At 40.6% G+C, this 24110-nt stretch overlaps 2 protein-coding genes across 2 annotated transcripts in view; both read left to right on the top strand.

The window, feature by feature from the left end:
• Window positions 1–24110, top strand: part of LOC145438243 (peroxisomal multifunctional enzyme type 2-like) — a 364670-nt gene that overhangs the window by 176433 nt on the left and 164127 nt on the right. The window lies entirely within an intron of this gene.
• On the top strand, window positions 10715–17747 carry LOC145437134 (microfibril-associated glycoprotein 4-like). The gene is made up of 6 exons (XM_080314297.1): window positions 10715–11076; window positions 12337–12399; window positions 12497–12654; window positions 13028–13124; window positions 17133–17226; window positions 17313–17747. The coding sequence occupies exons 1-6, from the start codon at window positions 10812–10814 to the stop codon at window positions 17620–17622; spliced, it is 987 nt and encodes a 328-aa protein (XP_080170423.1). The 5' UTR covers window positions 10715–10811; the 3' UTR covers window positions 17623–17747.

Genomic DNA, 24110 nt, shown 5'->3' with positions numbered 1-24110 from the left:
TAGCCTATAGACACGTGACCACTGACCAGTCACTCCAGTTTTGAACGTTGTTGGCCTGTATTTTACTACGACTAATCTTACCTTTTTGCAGAGAAGCACACGGCGCATTATGCATATCTGGGGTAAGATCTGTCTTATCCTCTCCTGTGCGGTGCTGTTAACTATTACTTTGAAAGCATCTGGCCACGAAATGTATCCAAATGTTTTGGCCGAACAGTTAGATCAGTATTGTGATTGGCGACATAAGCGCCGTAATATAACTAAAACAGCCCATCTGGGAAGGAATGGCAATACCGGTCCTATGGGACCTCCCGGTCCTGTCGGGCCAGAGGGTATTGTGAATTATGACACAGTCACGCGGATGATCGAAACAGGTGAGGTCTCAGCTCACGCGCAACACATCAAATTAATTGGGCTGCTAAAAGAGCGGAAGGCAATGATTGGACGATGGTTATTAGCTTGAGTCGGATCTGGAACTTGCATGCCCGGTTTGCAATACTCGAATCCTGACATTGCTCGAAGACCATGGTGCTTTGATATGACCATTCATGGTGATGAAGTCGTCACAGTTGCGCGCCAAGTCCCAGCCATCTCTAGGGTTGTATAGAACTCTATATATACGTGACCACGTCCGCGCTACTGATTTTACAGTCATAACATAAACTGGGGAAAACAAGAACTAGATACATCACAGGTGTATTCGAAGAGCGATGGGCAGGATCAGAATGTCAGAATCAACGGTTATATTATTTTCTTCAGCCGAGCGAGATAGTGTAATGGTGATGCGTCCTGATAGCTGGTGCTGCAGACTAGATCAGGGCTCTTCATCCGGGTGTATCGTACACTATAGGGCAGGGGCGGGCAACATACGGCCCGCGGGCCGGATCCGGCCCGCGAGGGGATTTTGTCCGGCCCGCGGACAGTTTCCCGTCTTACATGATAATGTGGCCCGTGGCCCCAGTCTGTCGAGATTCCTCACTACTTTCTTAAAAGTCAAATCTTAGTGACTGTATGTTATTATATACGTGTGCGCACAGCGTGCGAGTGCAGAGCTTGCGCTTAAGTTCGTCGAAGCGAGAAGACTAGCATTACTGGCATTTACCATGTAATCAACCCTAATGAATTGATGTCTTGGTAAATTTAGGGTACCGGGCTTATCGAGCGCCTTGAAATCTTAATTAAGGATTGCATCATAGTGTCCTATATGGTGTGGACACAAGCAAATCTCACGGCTCAGTGAAATGGTCCACGTCACACTTTCCATTTGGCTAAAAGCAATTTGACGGTAATTTTTGACCGTCTTACCGAGCATTAAATTTGATAAAGCTGGTATCAATCGAAAGCTACCGAGGTACTGATTGTGCAAATATAAATTATATTATGCACATGGCACTGGAACCCTCGAAAATCAGCCTCGAATGTTGCATTGAAACGGAGTTTGGTGTTTGGAGCGATCTGAACAGCTCAAGAGAAAGTGCGCACGAGAGTGAGAGTGTGAAGTGAAAGCTCAATCGGTTGCGCAACAATGGCCAATACACTTGTGGTTTGCGCTGCTCTCAGTTGCTCTTAGACGGCATTGTTGCGTCACAATACCAAAATCCGTTACAATGCAACATTCGAGGCTGATTTTGCGGGGTTCCGGGGCTACGAGCAGAATAAAATTTATATTTGCACAATCAGTACCGCGGTAGCTTCCGATTGATACCCGTTTTATCAAATTCCGCGCTCGGCAAGACGGTCACTATGGGACCGTCTATGATTGTGCCGTCTGTTAATTGATCAGAGAGAAGCAGACATGGCGGCGCCTGTATAACTATGCTGTTCTCAAATCCACATTGTCTTCGTCATTATCGGCGAGAAATGGTTTTGAAGTGACATTGCTGTCGTTAAAATACATTCATTAAATACAAATATTCCGTGTATATGTGTATAAATGGGCGAATAATGTATCGATTCAGCAATTCGGCCCGCCAAGTACCTAATATTCTTATATCCGGCCCGCCGACTAGAGAAGTTGCCCGCTCCTGCTATAGGGTGTACCAACATTTTTAGAGGGTGTACCACTTATATGGGGTGCACAGGGGTGTACCATATCCGCAATTAAATGGACCGATGACTATCTATCGCAAATGACAGGCAAGTTTATGCTTCAGAACATGTTGACCGGCTGTGCAACATTCGTACAATGTTCATATCAGCTGTACGTAGCTTGCAAGCTACATTCCTTTTATGATTTTATTAGCAAGTGTTACTACTCATCATTTAAACGTTGATAATGGACTTATTGGTTCCTTTTGAAGTAGAACAGGATGGAGTTGACATGTGTTCCGCTTGCGATATCTGTCTATCAGATTCTTGAGGAAACCATGTACCGAGAGAGCTCAGAAATATTGAATTGGTACTTTCTGCAAGATGCTTATAAATAGTGCAGTGTACATCATTGCAGGGGCGTAGCCAGGGTGTCTCGGGATGGGGGTCGAGTTTGGGAACCACTGTGCTAGATGGTGGTCCGGTGATCTCGAGCCCTGATTGGTATTTAGCATTTCAAATACGTGGCATCCTTGTTCATCACTATTTCAACAGGCCAGATGGCGCCAAGCTGCAGACGTACGGTCGCATGCAGCCGTTAAACAATAATTATGCGGCCCGCAACACATTAGCTCTATCATTTATCTGAATACGTGCTGGGCTAAGAACGGATAAATATTTGACATTAAAATATGAAACAACCAATATATCGACGAAAAAAGATTTTCCTGATGTAAAAATTTTTCACGCCCCGCGCGACTCGACAGGGAATCCGGATAGCTCTTTCTAACATTTATACTCGCGATTTTAGTGCATAGATAGTAAGCCTTCGGGGATGTTCTGCTGCTGGTTTCCACGTCTACTTTTTGTTGAGTTGACCCTTTTTTCGCACCGTCTTCACATGCATTTTTGACCGTGTTAATCTAATATATCTCCCTGGAGGTTCTAACATTTTCACCCCCAGTTGCCCCCCAGTCACCCACTTTGGTATTTACTCCACCTTGTTTCTCAAAATCGCCCACGTTGGGAACCGGTAATCTAAAGAAATCAGTGGTGGCGCAGAACACCACAGACGCTCTCTGTGGTGTGATGTTCCCAGTAGCCAATTTAACATGAGTATATTTGTATATGACGTCTAGATGGGCCACGACGAATATCCGCCGGAATGCTGCCGTGTGCTATATATGGAATCGAAGCACGGTCGTGAATAACAAGGAGGTTGAACACCCCTGGATTAGGCTATACGGAATCAGTGAGTTATCTGGTCAGGGGTGTATGAAGGAAATATGTCGTACGTACACGCCAAGGTGGTTTAGATACCGCGTTCAACGGAAGATGTTCAGTCAGGAGATTTATGTCAAAATCGGGCCTAGTGTATTCTATTTCTTTAGGACATAGGGCGTGTACGACATATTTCCTTCATAGAATCAGCTGACAACTATATAAAGTTCGATCTCTGTGTGACTGATGGAGCGTGAAGTTGCTATCGAAATTGCAATAAATTGCAGCTCCATTACGGTGGCGTTCTGAAGAAAACGGCTGCGGCCAAAATTTTTATTTCGTTTTGCCCTTCAATTTGAGACCACATCATTTTTAGAATGCAGTGTCCCTTTAATGAATGACTTCTCAAGTTTTAATTTGTCCCTTATTTGGTCACTGTATTGAAAAATACTGCCAGCTGCTCCACAGCGAAATACTCTGGTATTTCACGACCAGGACTATTTGTACAGAAGCAAACACCGAACATTGAAATAGTGCTAATAAAGTAATCATCATATTCAGTGAATGACTGCTGACAGAACTAATCAGAAATTGACAATAGGCTACAGAAAAACTCATCACCGCGACTGATGAGCAACATAAAATTACTAAACTATTATTCTTTTCGAAGCGAATAACGTTATATTGCGTCAGGTTCGAAACAGCACTTCGTCAGCCCTCCTAAAAAAAAACAATGACCGTTTTCACTACTACTTGTGTTCGAGATTCCATATTGGTAATCAGTGAGGTTAAACGTCCTCATAGCACGAAAATTTTCTATAATTCATGATTGAACCGGTCAATAACATTGGTCCTTGCATATATATTTTGCAAGAAATATTTCATCCTCTCTGACCCCACGTAATCAAATTTACCGTTAGAACTGAGTGAGGTGTTCTCTTAGAAAATTTAGGCAGGTGACTAATAATTAAACATATTCGGGCGGGCCCGTTGGTTTAATTACTTACTGCCAGTTCAAGAGACCCCAACTGGTTGTTCGTTCGGCATTCCCCTATCTTTTTATTACATCGCATTGTGTGTCTTGTATATCGCATTGTGCATTGTGTATGTGTCTTGGGCAAATGAAAATATAATCTGTCGATTGATTGATTGTTTGACATGTTGCTATTTTTTCCTTTCTGTCTGCTGTATAGTTGATAAAATATTGAAATCGCCTAAACGTACTAAACTAAAAGACCCACACGATTTCAAATTGGTGTTCTCTACTGGTAAGGAACGTTTCTCTGGATGATGGTATTTGTCCTGTGCTGTGCAGATTACCAGGACTTGAAAATTCGGCGTCAGCTATTCAGGCACCTATGGACAATTATAAATTTATATATAATTATATATATGTCTAAGTTTTCGGTCAACATTATGTCAGTCCTTTTTGGCCAAGGTTTACCCGCTGCCGATCTTTTTGGCACCCTTCTCAAAGTCCCATGTTTGCCTAAGCTTCATGTCTTGGCACACCGATGGCCGATGCCGGAATGCCTATTTATATAAATCATGCATAGTTTTTCTTGAGGGAAGAGTACCCAAAAATTAATACACTTAGCAGCATTAAATCGGCATAAATTGGCATCAATTTTAAAAAATACTCTATAATTCGAGTTCATTAACTATTTAGTTTTGAAGCCGCTTCGAGATCGAGCTTCCCCCAATTGGGGGGTTTGGGGTGTGGCAGTTACGGACCTACACAACAAACAGCCCAATTATTAGTCACACGGCATCGTGGCTCAAGCCCTAAACGCTGCAGTTGGCAAGCCTAAGCAGTTTTCCCGCTTGACACATAAACCTTGAAATTGTCACAGTGAACGTGTACTATGTCAATTTGCTCGCGTACCCCACTTTGATGATCCCTGACCTAGACGATGTATAGAACGGGCATGTAGGCTATACACAGTGATTGAAAAGCATCAGAAGATAACATAAAAGCAAGCGATGGAAGGGAAGTGGCATGTTCGGGAACCCTAATATCCCGCTCACACAACACCTTTCCCAACGCGAAAAACAATTACTTTAACCTTTATAAATTTTGACATGTTGATGGGAAGCAGTTATTAGTGTCACGTTGATCGTACAACGAAGAAGCGTCAATCAGTTTGTGTTGTGCTTGTTAGGTCTCAATAACAATGTACTGTAATTGAAATTGTAATAATTAGGCAAAAATTTTATCAAATTACAATTACAATTACACAAAATGAAAATGTTTCAATTACAATTACAATTACAATTACATGAAAAAATGTAATGATTTACATTCAGCTCAATTACAAATTACAATTACTCCAACTCTGATGTGCATCCGGCTAATTTATGGCACCGCCGTTTCTTAGCATCAAGAACTATGAACTTACCACTTACTTTCATAGCTGTGACTACTTCGACCAGTTCCGTTTGAATTTTTAGGCAACTCCAATCAGAATGAGAGGCTTACTGTCTTGGAAGATAAATTCAGGAAATTGGAAAAGAGTAAGTTTGAAAACAAAAAAACGATTCCTCTCATCTTCGAGTCACGAGTCATTTCGAGTCATTGCCCATTTTGACCCGAGTCACCTCCAAAAATCGAGTGACTCGAGTCAACTCGAGTCACCTTCGAAAATCGATTGATTTGACTTGACTCGAGTCAAAATGGGCAATGACTCGAAATGACTCGTGACTCGAAGATGGTGACTTGATCCCAACCCTGAACGTAGGTGGATTCTATCAGTTTTACTAATTCAAGATACCTAAAGAATTTAACTAGGGAAAAGAAAGGAATGATTCGAAACGACTTGCTGAAGTCGCTCAATCAAACTCCCACCTTGGGCTATGGAAAATGGTAGAACGCGTCAAAATAAAGGCATGTAAACTCAAAGTGAAATAGCTTGCAAGATTATTAAAAAATGGACATATAGGTGAAGTCGGTTTGTCAAAATCATTCCTGCAATCTCAATGTAGTAATGTGCAACTGGGCACACTATAGTACTTATGCTTGTATAGAGTAGGCTAGTTGTAGCCTTGAAGGTGATTAAAGGTAGCAGTGTTTGACAAAGATTGGCAATCGGAATAAATCAGGCCAAAAGCCCAAATATAACATAATACTTCCGCAGTAACATAGCAATTCAGGTACATTGTATGCATAGAAAACAACGCACAGTCAGTTGCGGATGATAATCTGCTGCTGTAACTTGGCAATGTTTCTTACAAATTGGTCATACCTTGGTCTGAACTCTATACTTTATAATACTCAAAATAAAAGCATTGTTCAGGATTACGCATTCTTCACCTATTGGCCCGGAACGGAGCAGAGTTTCGGGTCGATATAGAGGACTGGGAATAAAATACTGCGTACGCGAAGTACTCGTTAGTAATATTGTGGTGGTAGTTTGCGGGGATTTTATTACTTATGACAGAATAGAAATTAAAATGACCGCGGACCTGCATTTGTTGTAGGAAATTTATAGTGGGAGATGCGTCTTCTCAATACTCGCTGGAGGCCGGAGGGGGTACAGCCGGAGATTCTTTAACGTACCACAGCGGGCAAAAATTCTACACTCAAGATCGCGACAACGGAAAGGGTTGTTCGGGACTTTATAAAGGCGGGATGTGGTACAAAAGCTGTCATTATGTGAACTTGAATGGTCTATACAAACCGCAAGGACCGTACTCGGGTGCCGATGGCGTGGAATGGCATCATTCTAAAGGCAACTACGGATACTCGTTGAAATTCGCGGAAATGAAGATTAGGCCTGTATAGAAGGATTATGAAATAATCGGGAAATTTAAACTTTGAAACTGTGTTTATGTTTTAAAAACTGTATTTTATATGCAGAGCAGCCCGGGCGATGCCAATGCCGTTCTCTCATAATTGCGACTATACAGTTAAACTGAATTATGAAAATTATGTTTTTGGGAAAATATTTGACTCGGGAGGGTTCAGATTGAATTTACCGGCCCAAAAATACTATATATTACATTGATTTACGAAAATTTACTAAAAATCCTAGGGGGCCATGGCTCCTTTCGCCCCCTCCTGGCTAGTAGGCTACGCCAATGAGGTCTATTGACTAGTTCTATAGAGGCGATTAAACAGGTTCTGGCTCGTGTGAACATGTACGTTCATGAAAGGTCACCTGTGAACATGAATACATGATATTAGAAGGTTAACTCACTCCCCAAATAAAACTTGGACTTCCTGTTTACCCCCCTCTGCGGCCGTATAGTAGCCTATACTTATAGTCATTATCCAGACGACGCCGGTGTCAGTGACTTGAGCTGTATGTCCTACCATGGTATTATATGAAATTGTTGGTAAAATTATATATGATCTGGAGTGATATTTTCGCCCGATATTCCCATCCAGTATTGTACCGTCAGAGGCCAGGAAAGAACGATATTGCAGCATTGGATATGAGTATCATTTGCGGTTGCGTTGGGTATAATTGATATGCTGATACGCGAGAAAATAGACTCGTGATTTCGCTCTTATCCTTTTCCGGGCCTAGTACGTAGCGGCGTCAGAAGAAAGCCAATTCATTCTTCACAACCTGAACAGCCTGTTATGTCAAGCAAAATTCTCGAGAATCTCTAGAATTTGTAGCGACGCGAGTTTCATCTTATAGGTAATAGTTGGATTAGCGAAATTACGGCGAAAATCGCACTATCTTCTGTGTGTCGCTCGTAAATACTTAGCCGGGGCATATATTCTCTTGCCACGGTAGCGCTTATAACAAGCTATACGCATCTATTCTCTCAAGCCGCTCACAATAAAGAAACGACGATTCATATTATTCGGCCAAATTAATGAGCAGGTGCGGCAACTTTTGACTTGCTCCACAAGTACTAAGCATTGAGTCGACCGTTGCTGGTCTATGCCGATTTTTGCGGCGTTACACACTGATGTGAGTCTTGAAATTTGGTATGGTGTGTCTCCAAGTAGGTATGTAACACTGTACCAAGTTTTAACGCTTGACACTCAATTATTAGGGCAGTAATTTCGTTTCCGATGTCGACTAACAGCTGGTGTATCACATACCGAAAACGGATTAACGCGATACAATTTTCCATAATGAGATGGGTCCTTGAATTAGACACTGTATGTCTTCATAGTCGTACCAAACACTATGCTAAGTTTAAACGTAGCCACTCAATGATTAGTGCAGTAATTTCATTGTCGAAGCTGAGCATTAGGGGTCTTCAAAAATGACTTTTTTGTCTCAAATTGTAATGGCTACTTGATAAAATTGTTAGATCACCTAATTTAAGCCTACACACCAAATTTGGTTCAATTCCAGCCAGCAGTCGCATTGCTACAGGAGAAGAAAGTTTCTATTTATTATATAAAAATGAATTACCAAAAATTTCAAAATTTTCTGTTCATCCCATGAAAGTGTTAGGTTTTCTATAGAAACGATGTTCACCAAATTTGGTTCAATTCCAACTAGTGGAAGCGGAGTTATTGCCGTCGAAAAATTTGGATTATCAATAAAATATATAGTATCCAAATTTTTCGACGGCAAAAACTCCGCTTCCACTAGTTAGAATTGAACCAAATTTTGTGAATATCGTTTCTATAGACAACCTAACACTTTCATGGGGTGAACAGAATATTATGAAGTTTTTGGTAATTTTTAATATAATAAATAGAAACTTTGTTCTCCTGTAGCAATGCGGCTACTGGCTGGAATTGAACCAAATTTGGTGTGTAGGCTTTAATTAGGTAACCTAACAACTTTATCAAGTAGCCAGTACAATTTGAAAAAAAAATCGTTTTTGAAGACCCCTATGAGCATGTTTAGGTCAGGATTTTTTTTCATTAGAACTAGAAATCCCTGGTTTAGGTGTGCGCTGAAAAGGCATCTACATATCGCGTAACAGAATTTACGCAAATGCCGATGTTCGTCTGTTTTTATTTTGAAGGTGTTCCATACCGAGATGAATGTTGGTATTTCGTATCGTAGCCTACATCTCGATGATGTCATGTAACAGTGTACTAGGTTTCACAGCCTCCATTCAAATATTTTTTCGGTAAAATTCTATTTTACAGTGTCGATTTCGCCACAAAATGATGGAGTGCAAGCCGACTGTATTGTGTTATAGACCCCGTTGTCGAATGCGCGAGTGTGCCCTGTGCGCGAGTTCATTCACCGTCCAACAGCAAAAGTATCGTATGTTACTACGTGATCATTGTTAATTCAATCAATCAAGTCATTTGAAATCACGTACGTTCAGTTTTGCAAACCAAGACGGAAACACCAGGTTTCGTATACGCTTGATCGATCAAGCATAATTGAAGTTGTATTGATTATTCCTCGAGAGGTAGGCTAATACTGGAAGCGATAGGCAAGTAAGCTCAACGATGTTGCTATACATTTGACTTTTTACATGCCTGCGATCATGATTAAGCATTAGCAATACGGACACCAGATAGAATATACAGGTGGTATAGTTAAAGCTGGGCGTGATATGATGATAAATAGGTTAGCCAATCGGGAGGTCAAGGATTTCGAATTATATGCCATCGATATGTAGTACCGGTCTATATAAGCAAGTATAGTATTTGCGAAAAAATGTGTATGTACTGTACAACACCCTTGTACCACCCGTGATAGGAATGTGAATATACACACACGTAGTGCACGAAATCAAAACATACCTCAGACTTACACCGCGGTATAAATCAAATACAACATTATAATCCAAATTATGCTTGCACGTGGAACGTATAAGAACGTATGCACATTGCACATGGGCACGTAGGATTTATAGCCGCGATTTAATTCTGAGTTATGTTATATTTTCGTGTACCACCCTTTGGGTGTGAATACACACTCTTTCTCGCTAAGAGTGATACTATTTATGCCTTTCAGAAAATCCTGAAACGATATGGGCGATCACCCCATGTTAGTTAAAACAGTTATTCAAAGAAGATACCGAGCTAATAGGAATGTATTTCATTTGTCCATATTGTCCAACTCTGTCATCCGCATTGAAAACGGGTCGAAATTCTACAGTTGAGTAGAAAATGCGTAAGCTGGTGAACTATCGTTGCTAGTGAAACCGCTACTGCTTGAACTTGATTAACATATTTTACAGCTAGATAGAGACACCTTACTCGTTTGATGCGGTAGTGACTAGTGACCAGACTAGAGTTGATCACGAAGGTCGTACCGATCACACCCATCCGACACCGAATACTGCGTATACGTTTTTTCTTCTGAATCCTTGCTGTTGTTTTCTGTTTGTTATCTAGTTCGGTTGGCTGAAACATGGACGGACTCTCTCTCTCTTTCTATTGACCAGGCATGATCGAAACCTCGGAAGCAGATACACAACGACGCAGCTATAACCTAGATGACGTTCAGAACATTTATTCCAGGTGCAAGGTTGAAATACTACATGAGTCTTAATGACAGAGAATTCAATATTATAAATAGCCGTCGCAGTGTTCAGTATAGATTACCAATGTTTGAACGCATTGTCGACCTACACGCCACTAATGCTAAGCTCATCTTTTGTAGAGAAGCACACGCCGCATTATGTGTAGCTGGGGTCAGGTCTGTCTTACCCTTTCCTGTGCCGTGCTGGTAACTGTTACTTTGAAAGCAGCTGGCCAAGAAATGTATCCAAATGTTTTGGCCGAGCAGTTGAATCAATATTGTGATTGGCGACATGGACGCCGTAATGGTACTAAAACAGCTCATCTGATGAGGAATGGCAAGGCCGGACCAATGGGACCACCAGGTCCTGTCGGACCAGAGGGTGTTGTGAATTATGACAGAGTCGCCCGGATGATCGAAACAGGTGAGTTATAAGCTTGCTTCAGTTTACATTTAACACATAAACTATTAAGCCACCCACTAGATATGCGCACAAACCCGAAACCATGTGAACCCGGACAATTTATAGTCACTCGACAGGAAGCTATACAGGTTTAGCATAACAGTGATCCCTCAGAGCTTACTGATTCATATCATATTAAATTCAGATGTGGTGAGTAGGGAAGTACAGGACGTTTTAGAAAATATCATGGTGTGGGGCCCTCCCCCATATTATAAGTTGTATAGGATACGGTGTACACACTTTGCGCGATTAGTACACGTTATTAAAAAATATGGTGGATCGTAAAAATGTCATATTGTGAAGCTTTATTTCCGGAGATTAAAGGAATTACTCCACTTTCTTTCATCCTTCAATATGTATGTTATCCACACAAAAGAGCTGATATTAATTAGAACTCAAAGTATATGATACTGGGAATTGAAAGAGAAATATAATTACTTCTGTTAAAAGCGGAACATGTATTTCATATCTTCAGTCCAGAAAGTTTCGAAGGTTGGTATGTTAAAACAGCTCTGAAATTAAATAGAAAGTCAGAGTCCACTTTTCCAGATTAGGACACGCCATGGACTGCTAGATTACGATATGATAAGTAAATGCTAGATTGCGAAACATCAGTTTCAAACGTTATGATGAGCCATATATACTGTGATTAAATATTTCGTATGGGTGAGGGCGACAATGCGGTGTGAACGGAACCACGCCAACCCGCTACCAAAATTATATTCACCAATACTCTCGTGAAATCATACCGGCCACTCCGTAACCATTGCGCGCGAAGAGCGACGAAAATTCTTGGCTTTAATCAACTTTTATGAAAATTAAATGTTGATACTCCGTGAAAACAGCCCCGAAATTCCTCAGGCTATCTTCCTGATTGGAGGATTAAACTACTTCTACTTGACAACCTGAAAATAGCGAAAAGTAAGTAAGTAGATCACAAATTATTGCAAAGTAGAAGTAGAAGTAGCGAAAATCAGATCTACTTGATTAAGTACCAGAAGTAGAGGAAAACTACTTACTTCGAAAAAGTAGAAGTACTTCGTTACTGACCACCTCTGATTGCAATAGTGTATCAATAATAAAATCTATTATGCCTCAACACAATTATCTTTACGACGCTGTCATTTGAATACTTATATACGTCCTGCCGTTCATTAATACTACGAAATCACCTCCTACTTTAGTAGCATCCATCACGATCATTTCCGATTAAATTTTTAGGCACCTCGGATCAGAATGAAAAGCTTACTGTTTTAGAAGAAAAAGTCCGGAAATTGGAAAAAAGTAAGTTTGAACAAAATCCCTTCCTCGCCCTCCACTCATACAAATGATTTCCTAGTATATATATTTTTGGAACAAATGGAAATATAATTCTTTACAGCTCTACGAAGAATGTCCTCGACCAACTGCATATCCGTGTCCCCGTTGGATGTCAAACGGACCAATGCGACTGGTGGCGTCTACGATATTTACCCTGGTGGCGTGCAGAGGGCTGTGGAAGTATATTGTGACCAGGAAACGGACGGAGGAGGATGGATTGTAAATAACTTGATACCCGTTATCATGATAATATCAGCTAATGCCTGGTATTTCCGGTAACCACTAACTGTTGATCGAGATAAACTTGCTCCTTTTTACATTGCGCTGGATACGCATTTGAAATAGGCGATTTTGCAATTTGTTGAAAGCTATAGTGGAAAAATAATTGACAGGAATCCATAATCGAATTTAATTACAACAGATACTTAGATCCTGCATTTTCATTATCACTTCTTAGCGGATTAGTTTTAATGTGTCATAGAAAATAGGATGTATGTGCTTGTATATAGGTTTGGTCAAGGCAGGTCAGTGAATACTTTCATTAAGTCTAGTGCTTGGAAGATCATTATATTAACGGCTTCGTCGTCGATAGGTGTTTCAGCGCCGTATGAATGGTTCGGAAGATTTTCAAAGGAATTTTCACGACTATGTGGCTGGATTTGGACGGCCAGATGGGGAATTTTGGCTCGGTAGGTAGCTCCACAATACATATATCTTATTCATTCGGTTCGTGGTCAAGACATTATACTAATGTGACGGACAATTTGTTTAACTCTCATGCTAATATATACTACAGTTCAGGGTTGCAATGACTCGAGTCGCGATTTTTGGTGACTCGACTCGTCGATTCATTTTATTAAAATATGGAAAAGGACTTGATTCGACTTGAGTCAATCTGTGTATTGACTTGACTTAAACTTTAGTCACTGCGCATGACTCGGGCCAATTCATATATGACTCAAGACTCGAATGGCCAATCCCGGCATTTCATTGTAATTTCCAAGAATAATAAAGTTATCACGCTATTGGTATTTCGTCTATATCAGTACTGATATACTTGAAAATGCGACCAGAAACTGTTAAAAGTGAGGAAAATTAGTATTAGATGAATGCGAAGCTTTCGATATCACCGAGCCGAGTTATAAAAAGTGGATTTAACAAAACTTTATTTCGAAGCTGGACAGTCGATGCAATGACTTCGACTCAGACTCGAGTCGTAACATTATGACTCGGACTCGAACCTCAGCTCGCGGACTCGGACTTGACTCGGCGGTGAATTGAAAATGACTCGACTCGAATCTAGTCTAAATTATAACAGTGAGATTGACTTGTAACTCGGAACCTTGTGACTTGCCTACGACCCTGCTACAGCTGCATAAATATAGTTAATGAAGAGTTTGCAAAGTCTCACCAGTACAAAGTAGTTCCTGCACTGAAATGACGAAGGGCCGTATAGCGATAGATCACAATCGCCACCTACCTGTGGGACGTGGTTATCACTAGGGATGGTGTGAACGTGAGGTTCACGTTCGCGTTCTGTGTGTGAACCTCGGAAATTTAGAGGTTCGCGTTCACAACAGAAGCTTGGTAGGTTCTACACCGTGAACCTTTTTCATATATTACAATTTTCACTTCATTACAACATCTTTGGTTCATATTTATTGCATTTCAACAGCTGGGCCACTCTATGCATGGCGCTGGCAGCATCAAAAATCAACACTAAACGAGCACGCACCTTGACAATCTCAAATGTTTTACTTGCTTTGTTACAAAAGTTTGCACGAAATATCCAGGTTTCCGTTTGTGAATATTTAGTGACTCTCTGTTGTGAGTTTGACCCGCAATCAAAAACATCACGAGCGAATGATGCTTATTCAACCAATCAATGAAATTGATATCGTTTTCTGATGAAAAAAAATCTAGCAGGCGTACGGCGTCAATCATGACTTCGTATCTTTGCTGCATCATTAAAACCAAATCCGTGCGATTGAGGTGTTGGCAACTGCTGTATAGTGTATAACTTGTTAATGGGGTAATATTTGTAGCAAGTATAGAAACCTGTTTTACACTCAGCTCAATATCAATGTAGCGATACTCAGACGCCGAATGCATTGTCCGGTCTGGTCTCGACCGTTAAGGCGTAAGTTTATGTTCTCTGGTATGTCCTCGTCGAAGTTGTTGGCAAAGCGACGGAAAATATTGATTTTATGGGAGTATTATATCCTTTAATTGCCTCAGTTGATACATTTAGGGCGAAGATAATAAAGCTGGATTAGCAATAAAGTCGATTAGCGCGTTCGTCAGGATTTATCAACCCAGGATTAAGGAAACCGGTTGATCGCGGTGCATAAAGTTAGTGTTAATCTCATGATTTAACAAACTGGAACAACTATAGATTTCTAGTTATCTATAGAAACTGCGTACCATTCCTACGTCTAATTATTCCCGATAATGACCGTGCCGATTGTCTCCTAGGTTATGGCTTCACTAAACAATCAACGAATTATGTAGGCCTACCCGCCATTGCAAAGCGATCCGTTTCTTAGCTGTACCGTACGAATTCGACACGACTTTCATTTCGCAATGATGATAATTCTACCTATTACAGTGGCAGTATCGTCGTTAGCAGGCCGCTGTTTCATTATGGAGATTGTGGGATCTCTAGTTTCATTCACCAACTAGCAGCCTGTATATAACGAATTTTCGCATTATGATGCAACAGATAACGCCACTTGATTGAAAACTCGGGACACCGCGTCTAACCATCGAGCGTAATCCTCTCTAGGGCTGGGCAAAATCGAGTACCTGAGTGATTCGATTCTGAATCACGTATTATGCTTCGAGTCGAGTCGAGTATTCGAGTATCACTCATTATGACGTCACAACAAAATGTAATATGTTAAAGTTCAAATATGTACCTTTTGTGTCACCACAAAGAATATAATGTCTGTTATCCATCACATTAAAGATACTTCAGTATTTCTTCGACCCTACCGACTTCATTGCACTTTGTGACAATTTTGTGGGAGGATCACTACTTCGGAAATTTTTTTCCAGTAACGGTCGTAGCTTTGCACTATATGTTTCGTATGCTGCGATACGGCCAATCAAGGTTTCAAGGTTTCCACAGTGAAAAAATACTACCGAAATCATAATTCACGTTGACAAAACAACTTTCAGTAGCGAGGAGCGTATAATTTCAGTACTCGAAAATTCGTCTTTTGCTACTCGACTCGAATCATCAAAATAATTACTCGATTCAGATTCGAGTACTCGAATCATTGTGCCCAGCCCTAATCCTCTCCCACTTCATGCGTCGCGATTAGCAGTATTTGATCACACGATTAGCATTTTCGCGGTTCAGCTAACTTTATTATCTCCGCCTTCAAAGACGTTTAAAACAGCAATATGTACCTCGGCATTGTGGCATTATGTGGCCCGAGTCGTCGCTAGGTATCGTGTACATTAATATGGGCTATCACTTCATTGAAAGATAGGGTTGGAATTAACAATATGACGTCACGTGACGTCATGAGGTTCACGTTCGTGTTCACACAGAACCTTTCAAAAAGGTTCGCGTTCACACGAACCTGAACCTTTCAGGGGTTCACACCATCCCTAGTTATCACCATTATCCTGTTTGAGATTTATCAACTCGGGATACTACAACAATTGCGATATAGAGAAGGAAAGGATTGTCGCAACGACTTGGTAAAAAAAATCAATCAATTTCCACCGTGGTCTACAAACATAGGCCTAGTCGAAAAATGCTAGAACGGGGTAAAACCGTTCTGCAAACGCAATAAGCTATAGCCTACAAAGTCATCAAAGAACAGGCACTGGCGAAGTCGGTGTGAAAAAAATCGATTTGGTTTTGAACAAATATTATAAAACAATTCAGTATATTTACCTTATATCAGGGATGGGCAATTATTTTTCTCCGCGGGCCAAACAAGCAGTAGAAACTACTTTGGCGGACTAAGTCAAAAATTGTTGCTATAATATCTAGTGTATTAATTTTATTTCCAAGTTGAAAACTCTGAATTACATTGATAATAAATGCTACGCAGTGGATGTGATTAGGTAATGAGAAAGTGACGGTTATCAATAAAATATATTATTAATAATTTGCAGTCAGAATTCGAAACAATGTTAAATGTGATACATTTTTAACTCTCTTTGAACCCCTATCCTCGTTTTTCTATTAAGACATTAAAATGTATTTGTAATACTACAAACCTTATTGTCTTGGTCGGTCGCTGCTTTTCAAGCATTGTGCAGCTTGCTGAGCGCAGCTTGCAAAGTTCTCCCGCCCTTGACCGAGTGTCTTTCTTTGAGTTTTTGTCATAAGGCCGACTTAAATCATACTCGTTAAGTACGGCGACCTGCTCGACGCAAACTAAAATGACGGCTTTACCCCTGACTCCAATACGCAAATATGTAGTTCTCCAAATCGTATTTGAATTGCAACTTCCGGCTTTTCTTTTTACATGCCTGTTGATCTTTTATAGGTGATGATGACTTACAGTAATGACGAGCACTGATTGACTTGTTTTACGAATTAGGGATTAGAAAACGTATCACGTAACAATTTAAAGCACAGACTGTGTAATGCGTAATGTGACAAACAAACAAACAAGGAAGGTTTGAACCGGGGCCTACGGGTCAGCTTGCCTTATAACAAAATCAATGTTCAGGTTTACGCCATCTACATCTGTTGACCCTGAACGGAGCAGAATTTCGGGTGGATATTGCTGATTGGGATGGAAATACTGCGTACGCGAAGTACTCGTAAGTAACTTTTTAGCTGTAGTTTGAGGGAATATAATCCTGGTGACACGATAGAAAAAAAAATCACAGTGAACTTTAATTTACAGAAACTTCATAGTGGGAGATGCGTCATCTCAGTATACGTTGGAGGTCGGAGGATATTCGGGTACAGCCGGAGATTCATTAACCTATCACAGTGGGCAAAAATTTTACACTAAAGATCGCGACAACGGCGGGACTTGTTCAAAACAATTCAAGGGAGGCATGTGGTACAAAGGTTGCCATTATGTGAATTTGAACGGCCACTACAAATCTCAGGGCACGTACTCCGGCGCCGACGGCGTGGAGTGGTTTCATTGGAAAAATCGTCACGGATACTCGCTGAAATTTGCCGAAATGAAAATGAGGCCTGTCTGATGTGTTGAAAGATCGAAAAACGACATGATCAATACCTGCTGTGTATGACAGTGGCTTGCAAAATCGATGCGTATTGGAAGGATTTATTCATAAAATGCATTTGAAATATAGCGCAATCCAGGAAAGACTGCTGAGCGATCACTATATTTTTCTTGGCTATATCTACAGGGGCATAAACGAGTGGTATTTCAGATTAATTTTGACAGGACTACATCATCATGCAGCATTCTACGGTAGGCTGTCATCATCATCAGAATCAGAGCATCCATGTCGTACCAACTACGTGGTATAACTGTTGGACTATCGACGACGATTTGGAGGGCTCCAACAATTCCGTATCTCATACGTAATATATATCTAATGCAAGACGTCTGAAGGGTCATACTAAATGTTTTTTGAAAGTATTTACACTATAATAACATGATTATACAACTCTCATTGATCTCTAAATAATTGAATACCCTATGAAGTATAATAGACAGCGTTAGTTGCTTTTATTATGAATATTTCTCATCAATTTCTGTATACGTATGCTAAAATAACCAATATTAGTTTGTTAAAGCAGTTCAAAGCCGCTTCTGAAAACCGGGAAGACAATTCCTAATTCCTGCCGACTAGCGTCAAACGCATGGGTGTGTTGTGTACTGTGTATACCCGTCACACAAGGATATATCTTGAATTCTACTGGTGATAGACCTTTATAGATTGTCTCTTTGAAGAGAACATGCCCATACAATTTCAGTAACATCAAAATCACGACTAATAGTCTAGTACAGTGGTCGGGAACCTATGGCTCGCGAGCCATATATGGCTCTTTTGGGTATAAGATATGGCTCTTTGCCAAATATTTATTTTTTGTATTTAATTGAGCAATATTGCAGCAACGTTTTAGTAAATTTTCATCACGGCCAGAATAATTATTCTCGTGACATTATAAACAATTCAACATGCATTTGAGAGGCAAAGGCAATGCCGTATTCAGGTTAGAGGTTCGGACCCCTCTTTCAAAATCCTCAAATTCAAGTTGCTGCCGCGCCAGCGACCAATATCACTCGCCAATCTGATGCAACCGACTCGAAATCTTTGACTGGACTAGACGTTGATTGATCAGAGAGAATAGCAGTCATGGCGACGTTCATATGACAACGCAGTTTTCCAATACGCATTGTCTTCCTGATCTAGGGCGAAAATGAGCTGCCGTGGACGTTAATTCACAATTACTAACTAGAATTACAAACAAAGTCATAGCTATCCACGTTCTTGGTAGGACTGGGCACAATGATTTGAGTACTCGAATCTGAATCGAGTATTAATTTTAATGATTCGAGTCGAGTAGTAAAAGATAATAATTTCGAGTACTAAAATTATACGCTTCTCTCCACTGAAAGTTAATTTATCAACGGGAATTATAGTTTCGATACTAATTTTCACTTTTGAACCCTTGAAACCTTGATTGGCGCGTAGCATACGAAACATATAGTACAAAGCTACGAAGGCTAGCCTACAGGACGTAGCACATTTTTTAGGTCATGATTATGCCACAGCATTGTCACCAAGTGGATGCAATCGGTATGGTCGAAAAAAAAAGTATCATTTATGAGATGGATAACAGACATTATATTCTTTGTGGTGACATAAACAGTACATATTTAAACGTTGACGTATTGCATTCTGTTCTGACGTCATGATGGGTGATACTCGATTACTCGACTCGACTCGAAGCATATTTCGTTATTCAGGATCGAATCGCTCAGGTACTCGATTTTTCCCAGCCCCAGTTCTTGGTTGGTAAGTGGCTCTGTTGTACCGGCGATAAAATGTAGGCGTGCAGCGCAACGTTATATGTTACCGCCGAATTCTTTGAGAATTCAGAAGTCGACCAGTATTTAGATTTTCGGAATCGTTACAGTTACATTCGGTTAATATCAGTTACAATAAATTGAAAGTTAATTACGATGGATTGTTTATCATTGGCGAGGCTTGGCCCGTCCGTGCCGCTTTAGGCCTACCTCTCGTTTCGCGATTTATTTTCGAACAAGAAATATGCAAATTGTGTGATTTTCTGAGAAAATGATCATAATGTTGTCATTCATGATTTGAAAATCGATAAAAAATACCAATAGTGTTGGAACGTTTCACAATTATTTTCGTTTACTCATCCTGACGACAGGTGATGTACTGCCTCACTTGCTTCCCCTGACCCAACGGCACTCATGTATCACAGCTAAGAGTGGGTATGGATATTTACTGCTGTATGAACATGTTTGGCTCCACCTTCGCATGTGATCATGGGTTCTCGCATTTAAAGGAGCATAACGACGAACTTACGTTCTCGTAGCACAAGTTTAAATATCAAGCCTAGATAAGGCAACCAGCATGATTATCACGAGTTTTTACAGAGATATTGTGGCGCACACGACGAATCCCAATTAATTCGATTTGGTGCTACGATGACGTTACGGAATTTCAATTGTGACGTAACAGTTGATTGACATGTATGGCTCTTTGGGAGTTAAATTTTTAAAAAGGACCAATATGGCTCTTCAGACAAAAAAGGTTCCCGACCACTGAGTAGAAAATCGCAAATAAGTTCAATATTACTCGGGGTATATATTTCCTCGCAAACTTGTGCAATAAAATTGTGCATGTATGTGTAATGTGTATATATGAAGATAGGCTTACCGTATGTCTTCTTTTAGAAGGATTTGTCTTCATTTCTCAAAAATTAATGGTACTCCGAGGACTTTCAAAAATGCTCAAGTGTCCTTTTTTTCGCATTTCGAGATTGTTGCTTGTAAAGTCAATAAAGCATTAGGGCGAGACCTCGTATTCATTTCTAAGAAAATTACTGTGACCATGGAAAATGTCGAATTGCTGGTTAAAAAAGGGTTTCCAGCAAATTGCCCTACCTTCCCGATGGTTGTTGCACACATTATTGTTCGACGTTCCCGTCAACGTCTGGGCCTTTTTTAGGTGAGATTACTCGATGCAATTTTTCTGGTGCAAGTTCGAACTTCGAACAGTGGTATTAATCGAATCAGTTTCGACAATCTTGCGGTTATATATCATTTAATTCTAATGTTATTCCGTGTAAACAATTTCACGTTGTTGTTGTTGTTTATTAAAAGAAAAAAAATTGGCGCTTATCACCTGTTGGTTTTTTGCACCACGGTCAATAATTGCGCAAGAAATGAAAAGCAGTCAATGATGACGTACGTATTGGAGAGACATAATATATAAAAAATAGCATTTCAGTGAAATGAAAGAATATCAAGGCCATGCAGAAAAAGGAAATTTGGGAGCGGTGGAAAATAGAACATTCACGGCTATTCACAACTTACCGTTGCAGGATAACACAAATTCAATTGTGAAAGGGATGATTACGAGCCTGAGCGTTCCGCAGGCTAGTAAAGGTTAGGTACCACTGCTGTATATAATTGTGTCTGCATTCTTTGCAATGTATCCGTCGAATTCGTCAATCCGTCAAGTATCTGAATTCAGTTGAGCATGATGGATTGTAGCCATTCTCTTAATACAGAAACAACGACCGGTCGAGCGCGCCACGAAATGCGGAAATGTAGACATTTTGAAAGACTAAAGGCATATGCGTCAAATCCATGACATGCCGGAAACATGCCATTCCATTGTTTTTGAAGCCTTGTGCTAACAGCAGCTGAGTGTATAGCTTGTTGATGCATAACACCACCCTTCGTGCGAACGGAAGTGTGGGGTATTCATTAAATCACCGTTTCTCAAACAGTGGTAGGCTATAGCCTATACGTACCCCTAGTATAGTAACTTTTCACTATCATAAGGGGGGGGGGGCGTGTCTAAAAAAGTTTGTGAACCACTGCCATAATCCATAAAACATAATTCCTCAATGTCAATCGAATACGTAAGGTGGTGAGTCTTTGCCTCTGTGCGTGGTTCATAATAGTCGGCCTACTTATCAATCGCAGCCTTCGTCACCTTAATGGGAACATTCCGAAAAAGACTTATCGAGATTCCAGAGTAGACATGGTAATGTGAGCAAGTGTTATTTGCCCTGACTGCCTTTAAGTCCAAGGGCCAAACCGTCTTATGAGCCTTGACATGATATGCAATGCGCCGTGAGTAATGTTTACCCCGGATAGACAAGCTTGAGCAGAAGAAACAGTTTGTTTTATCACATCGAATTGTGTTTGTTTTCTTTCTATTCATTGGTGTTATGATATAGTAATAACGCTCAAACTAACAAATACCGGTACATTTGAGTACAATAAGTCAATCCTGAGATAGGTGTTACACTGCGAAGTACGATATAGTACTACAATGCGATCGGAAGAGTTTGAGAAACGCTGTATTAGAGCGTTATTGAGTCTACTATCTACTATAGAATTATGAACGACAAGGATTGTAATGACTCGAGTCTGGCTCGATTCTCGATTATTTGGTGACTCGACCTAGCTCGATCATTTTCCTAAGATACGGAAAATGACTCGACTCGACCCAATTCAATTTGTGTATTGACTCGGCTTGTACTCGAGTCATTGTGCATGATTCGGCGAAGTCATATGACTCGAGACTAGGATGGCCAAGACAGACATTTCATTGTTGCTGTGAAGAACAGTGAAGTTACCACATTATTTGTATTTCGTCAATCAGCATTGGTACTCGAAAATAGGGCAACGAACATGAAAATGTTGAGAGTGAGAAAAGTGGTATATTAATAATTTGTGTCATTCCATAACGACGCCCAACCACAGTTGCAAAACGTGGGTGGACATTCATAGGAACTCGTAAGTAAACAGTGAACACTATGACTCGGACTAGACCCGCTGGTCAGTGACTTGGACTCGGGCTTAAATCGGTGGTGAATTGAAAATGACTCGACTTTTCTCGAGTTGAAACTATTGAAGTAAGATTGACTTGTGAGTCGGACCTTGTGCCTTGGCTACAAGCCCGTGAATGACGAATGAGTGACGGACATGCCACTATTAAAGCAATGAAATGAATCGGATTAATTATTATATTTTACAATGAAGTTAGTAGTAGATCTACAAATAATATGCCAATCACATGTGATGCAGTTTCACAATAATTCACAGAGAGGTGATAAACCAGGTGTGATGAACTTCTTTGTTCATTCGACATCAGATCGGGTATTTGTATTGCAGTTAGGTGGAAGTTTCAATTCAGATGCCCTTCTGCCATAACAGTTCTCACACAGCATATATTTTCTCGGATTTGGAATGGTCAACTCAATGCTACAGCCCCCGCGGAATTGCAAACTGGTCGGCAGTTGGCGAGACCATAGAGCTCTACCCATTGAACTACGACGAAAAATATGCCAATCGTGCTGATAATATTCGCATTAATAGCTGTATTGCTGCAATACTCTGAAATATTATTTATTGCCAATTCAGATATAGTCCTACAGATATTTCCGATCGATCTGCAAATCCCTAATGCATACCGTCACATACAACGTGCAAGCGAATGAAAAAGGAAACAGACCCCAAGTATCTTTTAATGGTAGATGTGGTATTAGCTATATTCATGTAGCCAGGGGTCACCAACACGCGGCACGCGGGCTCCATGCGGGCCGCCAGGTCACATTTTGCGGCCCGCGACCTGGTGTGAGATTTCGGAAGAAGCATTTTGAAATGCTGAAATTGATTTCAGTTAAAAAATATTGTTGTTGTTTAAACACGGCTATTCTTCTGTGCCCAATATCCTATATCTATTCCCCACAAGCTGATACGACTTCAGCGACGGTGATAGCATTCTACTACTACTAGGCGAATAGGCCTAGTCGTGCAATGGCCCAGACACTGTCACCATAGTGTCCTATATGGTGTCGACACAAGCAAATCTCACGCCTCAGTGAAATTGTATCACGTCACAATTTCCATTTGGCTACGGGCAATTTGACGGTCATATTTGACTGGCTTGCCGAGCATTAAATTTGGTAAAACGGATATCAATCGAAAGCTGACTCTGCACTGATTACGAAAATATAAATTTTATTCCGCTCGTGGCCCTGGAACTCCCACAATCAGCCTTGAAATTTTCATTGTTATGGAGATTGGCATTGGGACGCCACAATGCTGTCTAGCGAAACGAGAGAGTAACTCAAGAGAAAAAGAGCCAGACAGCATTGTTGCGTCCCAATGCCAATCTCCATAACAATGAAAAATTCGAGGCTGATTGTGGGGGTTCCAGGGACGTGAGCGGAATAAAATTTATATTTTCGCAATCAGTGCAGAGTCAGCTTTCGATTGATATCCGTTTTACCAAATTTAATGCTCGGCAAGCCGGTCAAAAATGACCGTCAAATTGCCCGTAGCCAAATGGAAATTGTGACGTGATACAATTTCATTGAGGCGTGAGATTTGCTTGTGTCGACACCATATAGGACACTATGCTGTCACGACCGAGACGCTTAGAAAACAGTGACGAGATAGCGTAGTGGTATAATCCACAGCTGTAACATCAATTGGTTGCGG

The sequence above is a fragment of the Botryllus schlosseri genome, chromosome 4, assembly GCF_051294905.1.
Source record: "Botryllus schlosseri isolate E-star chromosome 4, Bs_hap1, whole genome shotgun sequence".
Taxonomy (NCBI): Eukaryota; Metazoa; Chordata; class Ascidiacea; order Stolidobranchia; family Styelidae; genus Botryllus; species Botryllus schlosseri.
This window is presented reverse-complemented; position numbering and strand designations above follow the sequence as displayed.

Coding starts and splice junctions, on each gene's coding strand:
- LOC145437134 (XM_080314297.1), top strand. CDS start 10,812: ATGTGTAGCTGGGGTCAGGTCTGTCTTACCCTTTCCTGTGCCGTGCTG. Junction 13,125..17,132: donor AGATGGGGAATTTTGGCTCG/GTAGGTAGCTCC, acceptor ATCAATGTTCAG/GTTTACGCCATCTACATCTG. Junction 17,227..17,312: donor ACTGCGTACGCGAAGTACTC/GTAAGTAACTTT, acceptor TTTAATTTACAG/AAACTTCATAGTGGGAGATG.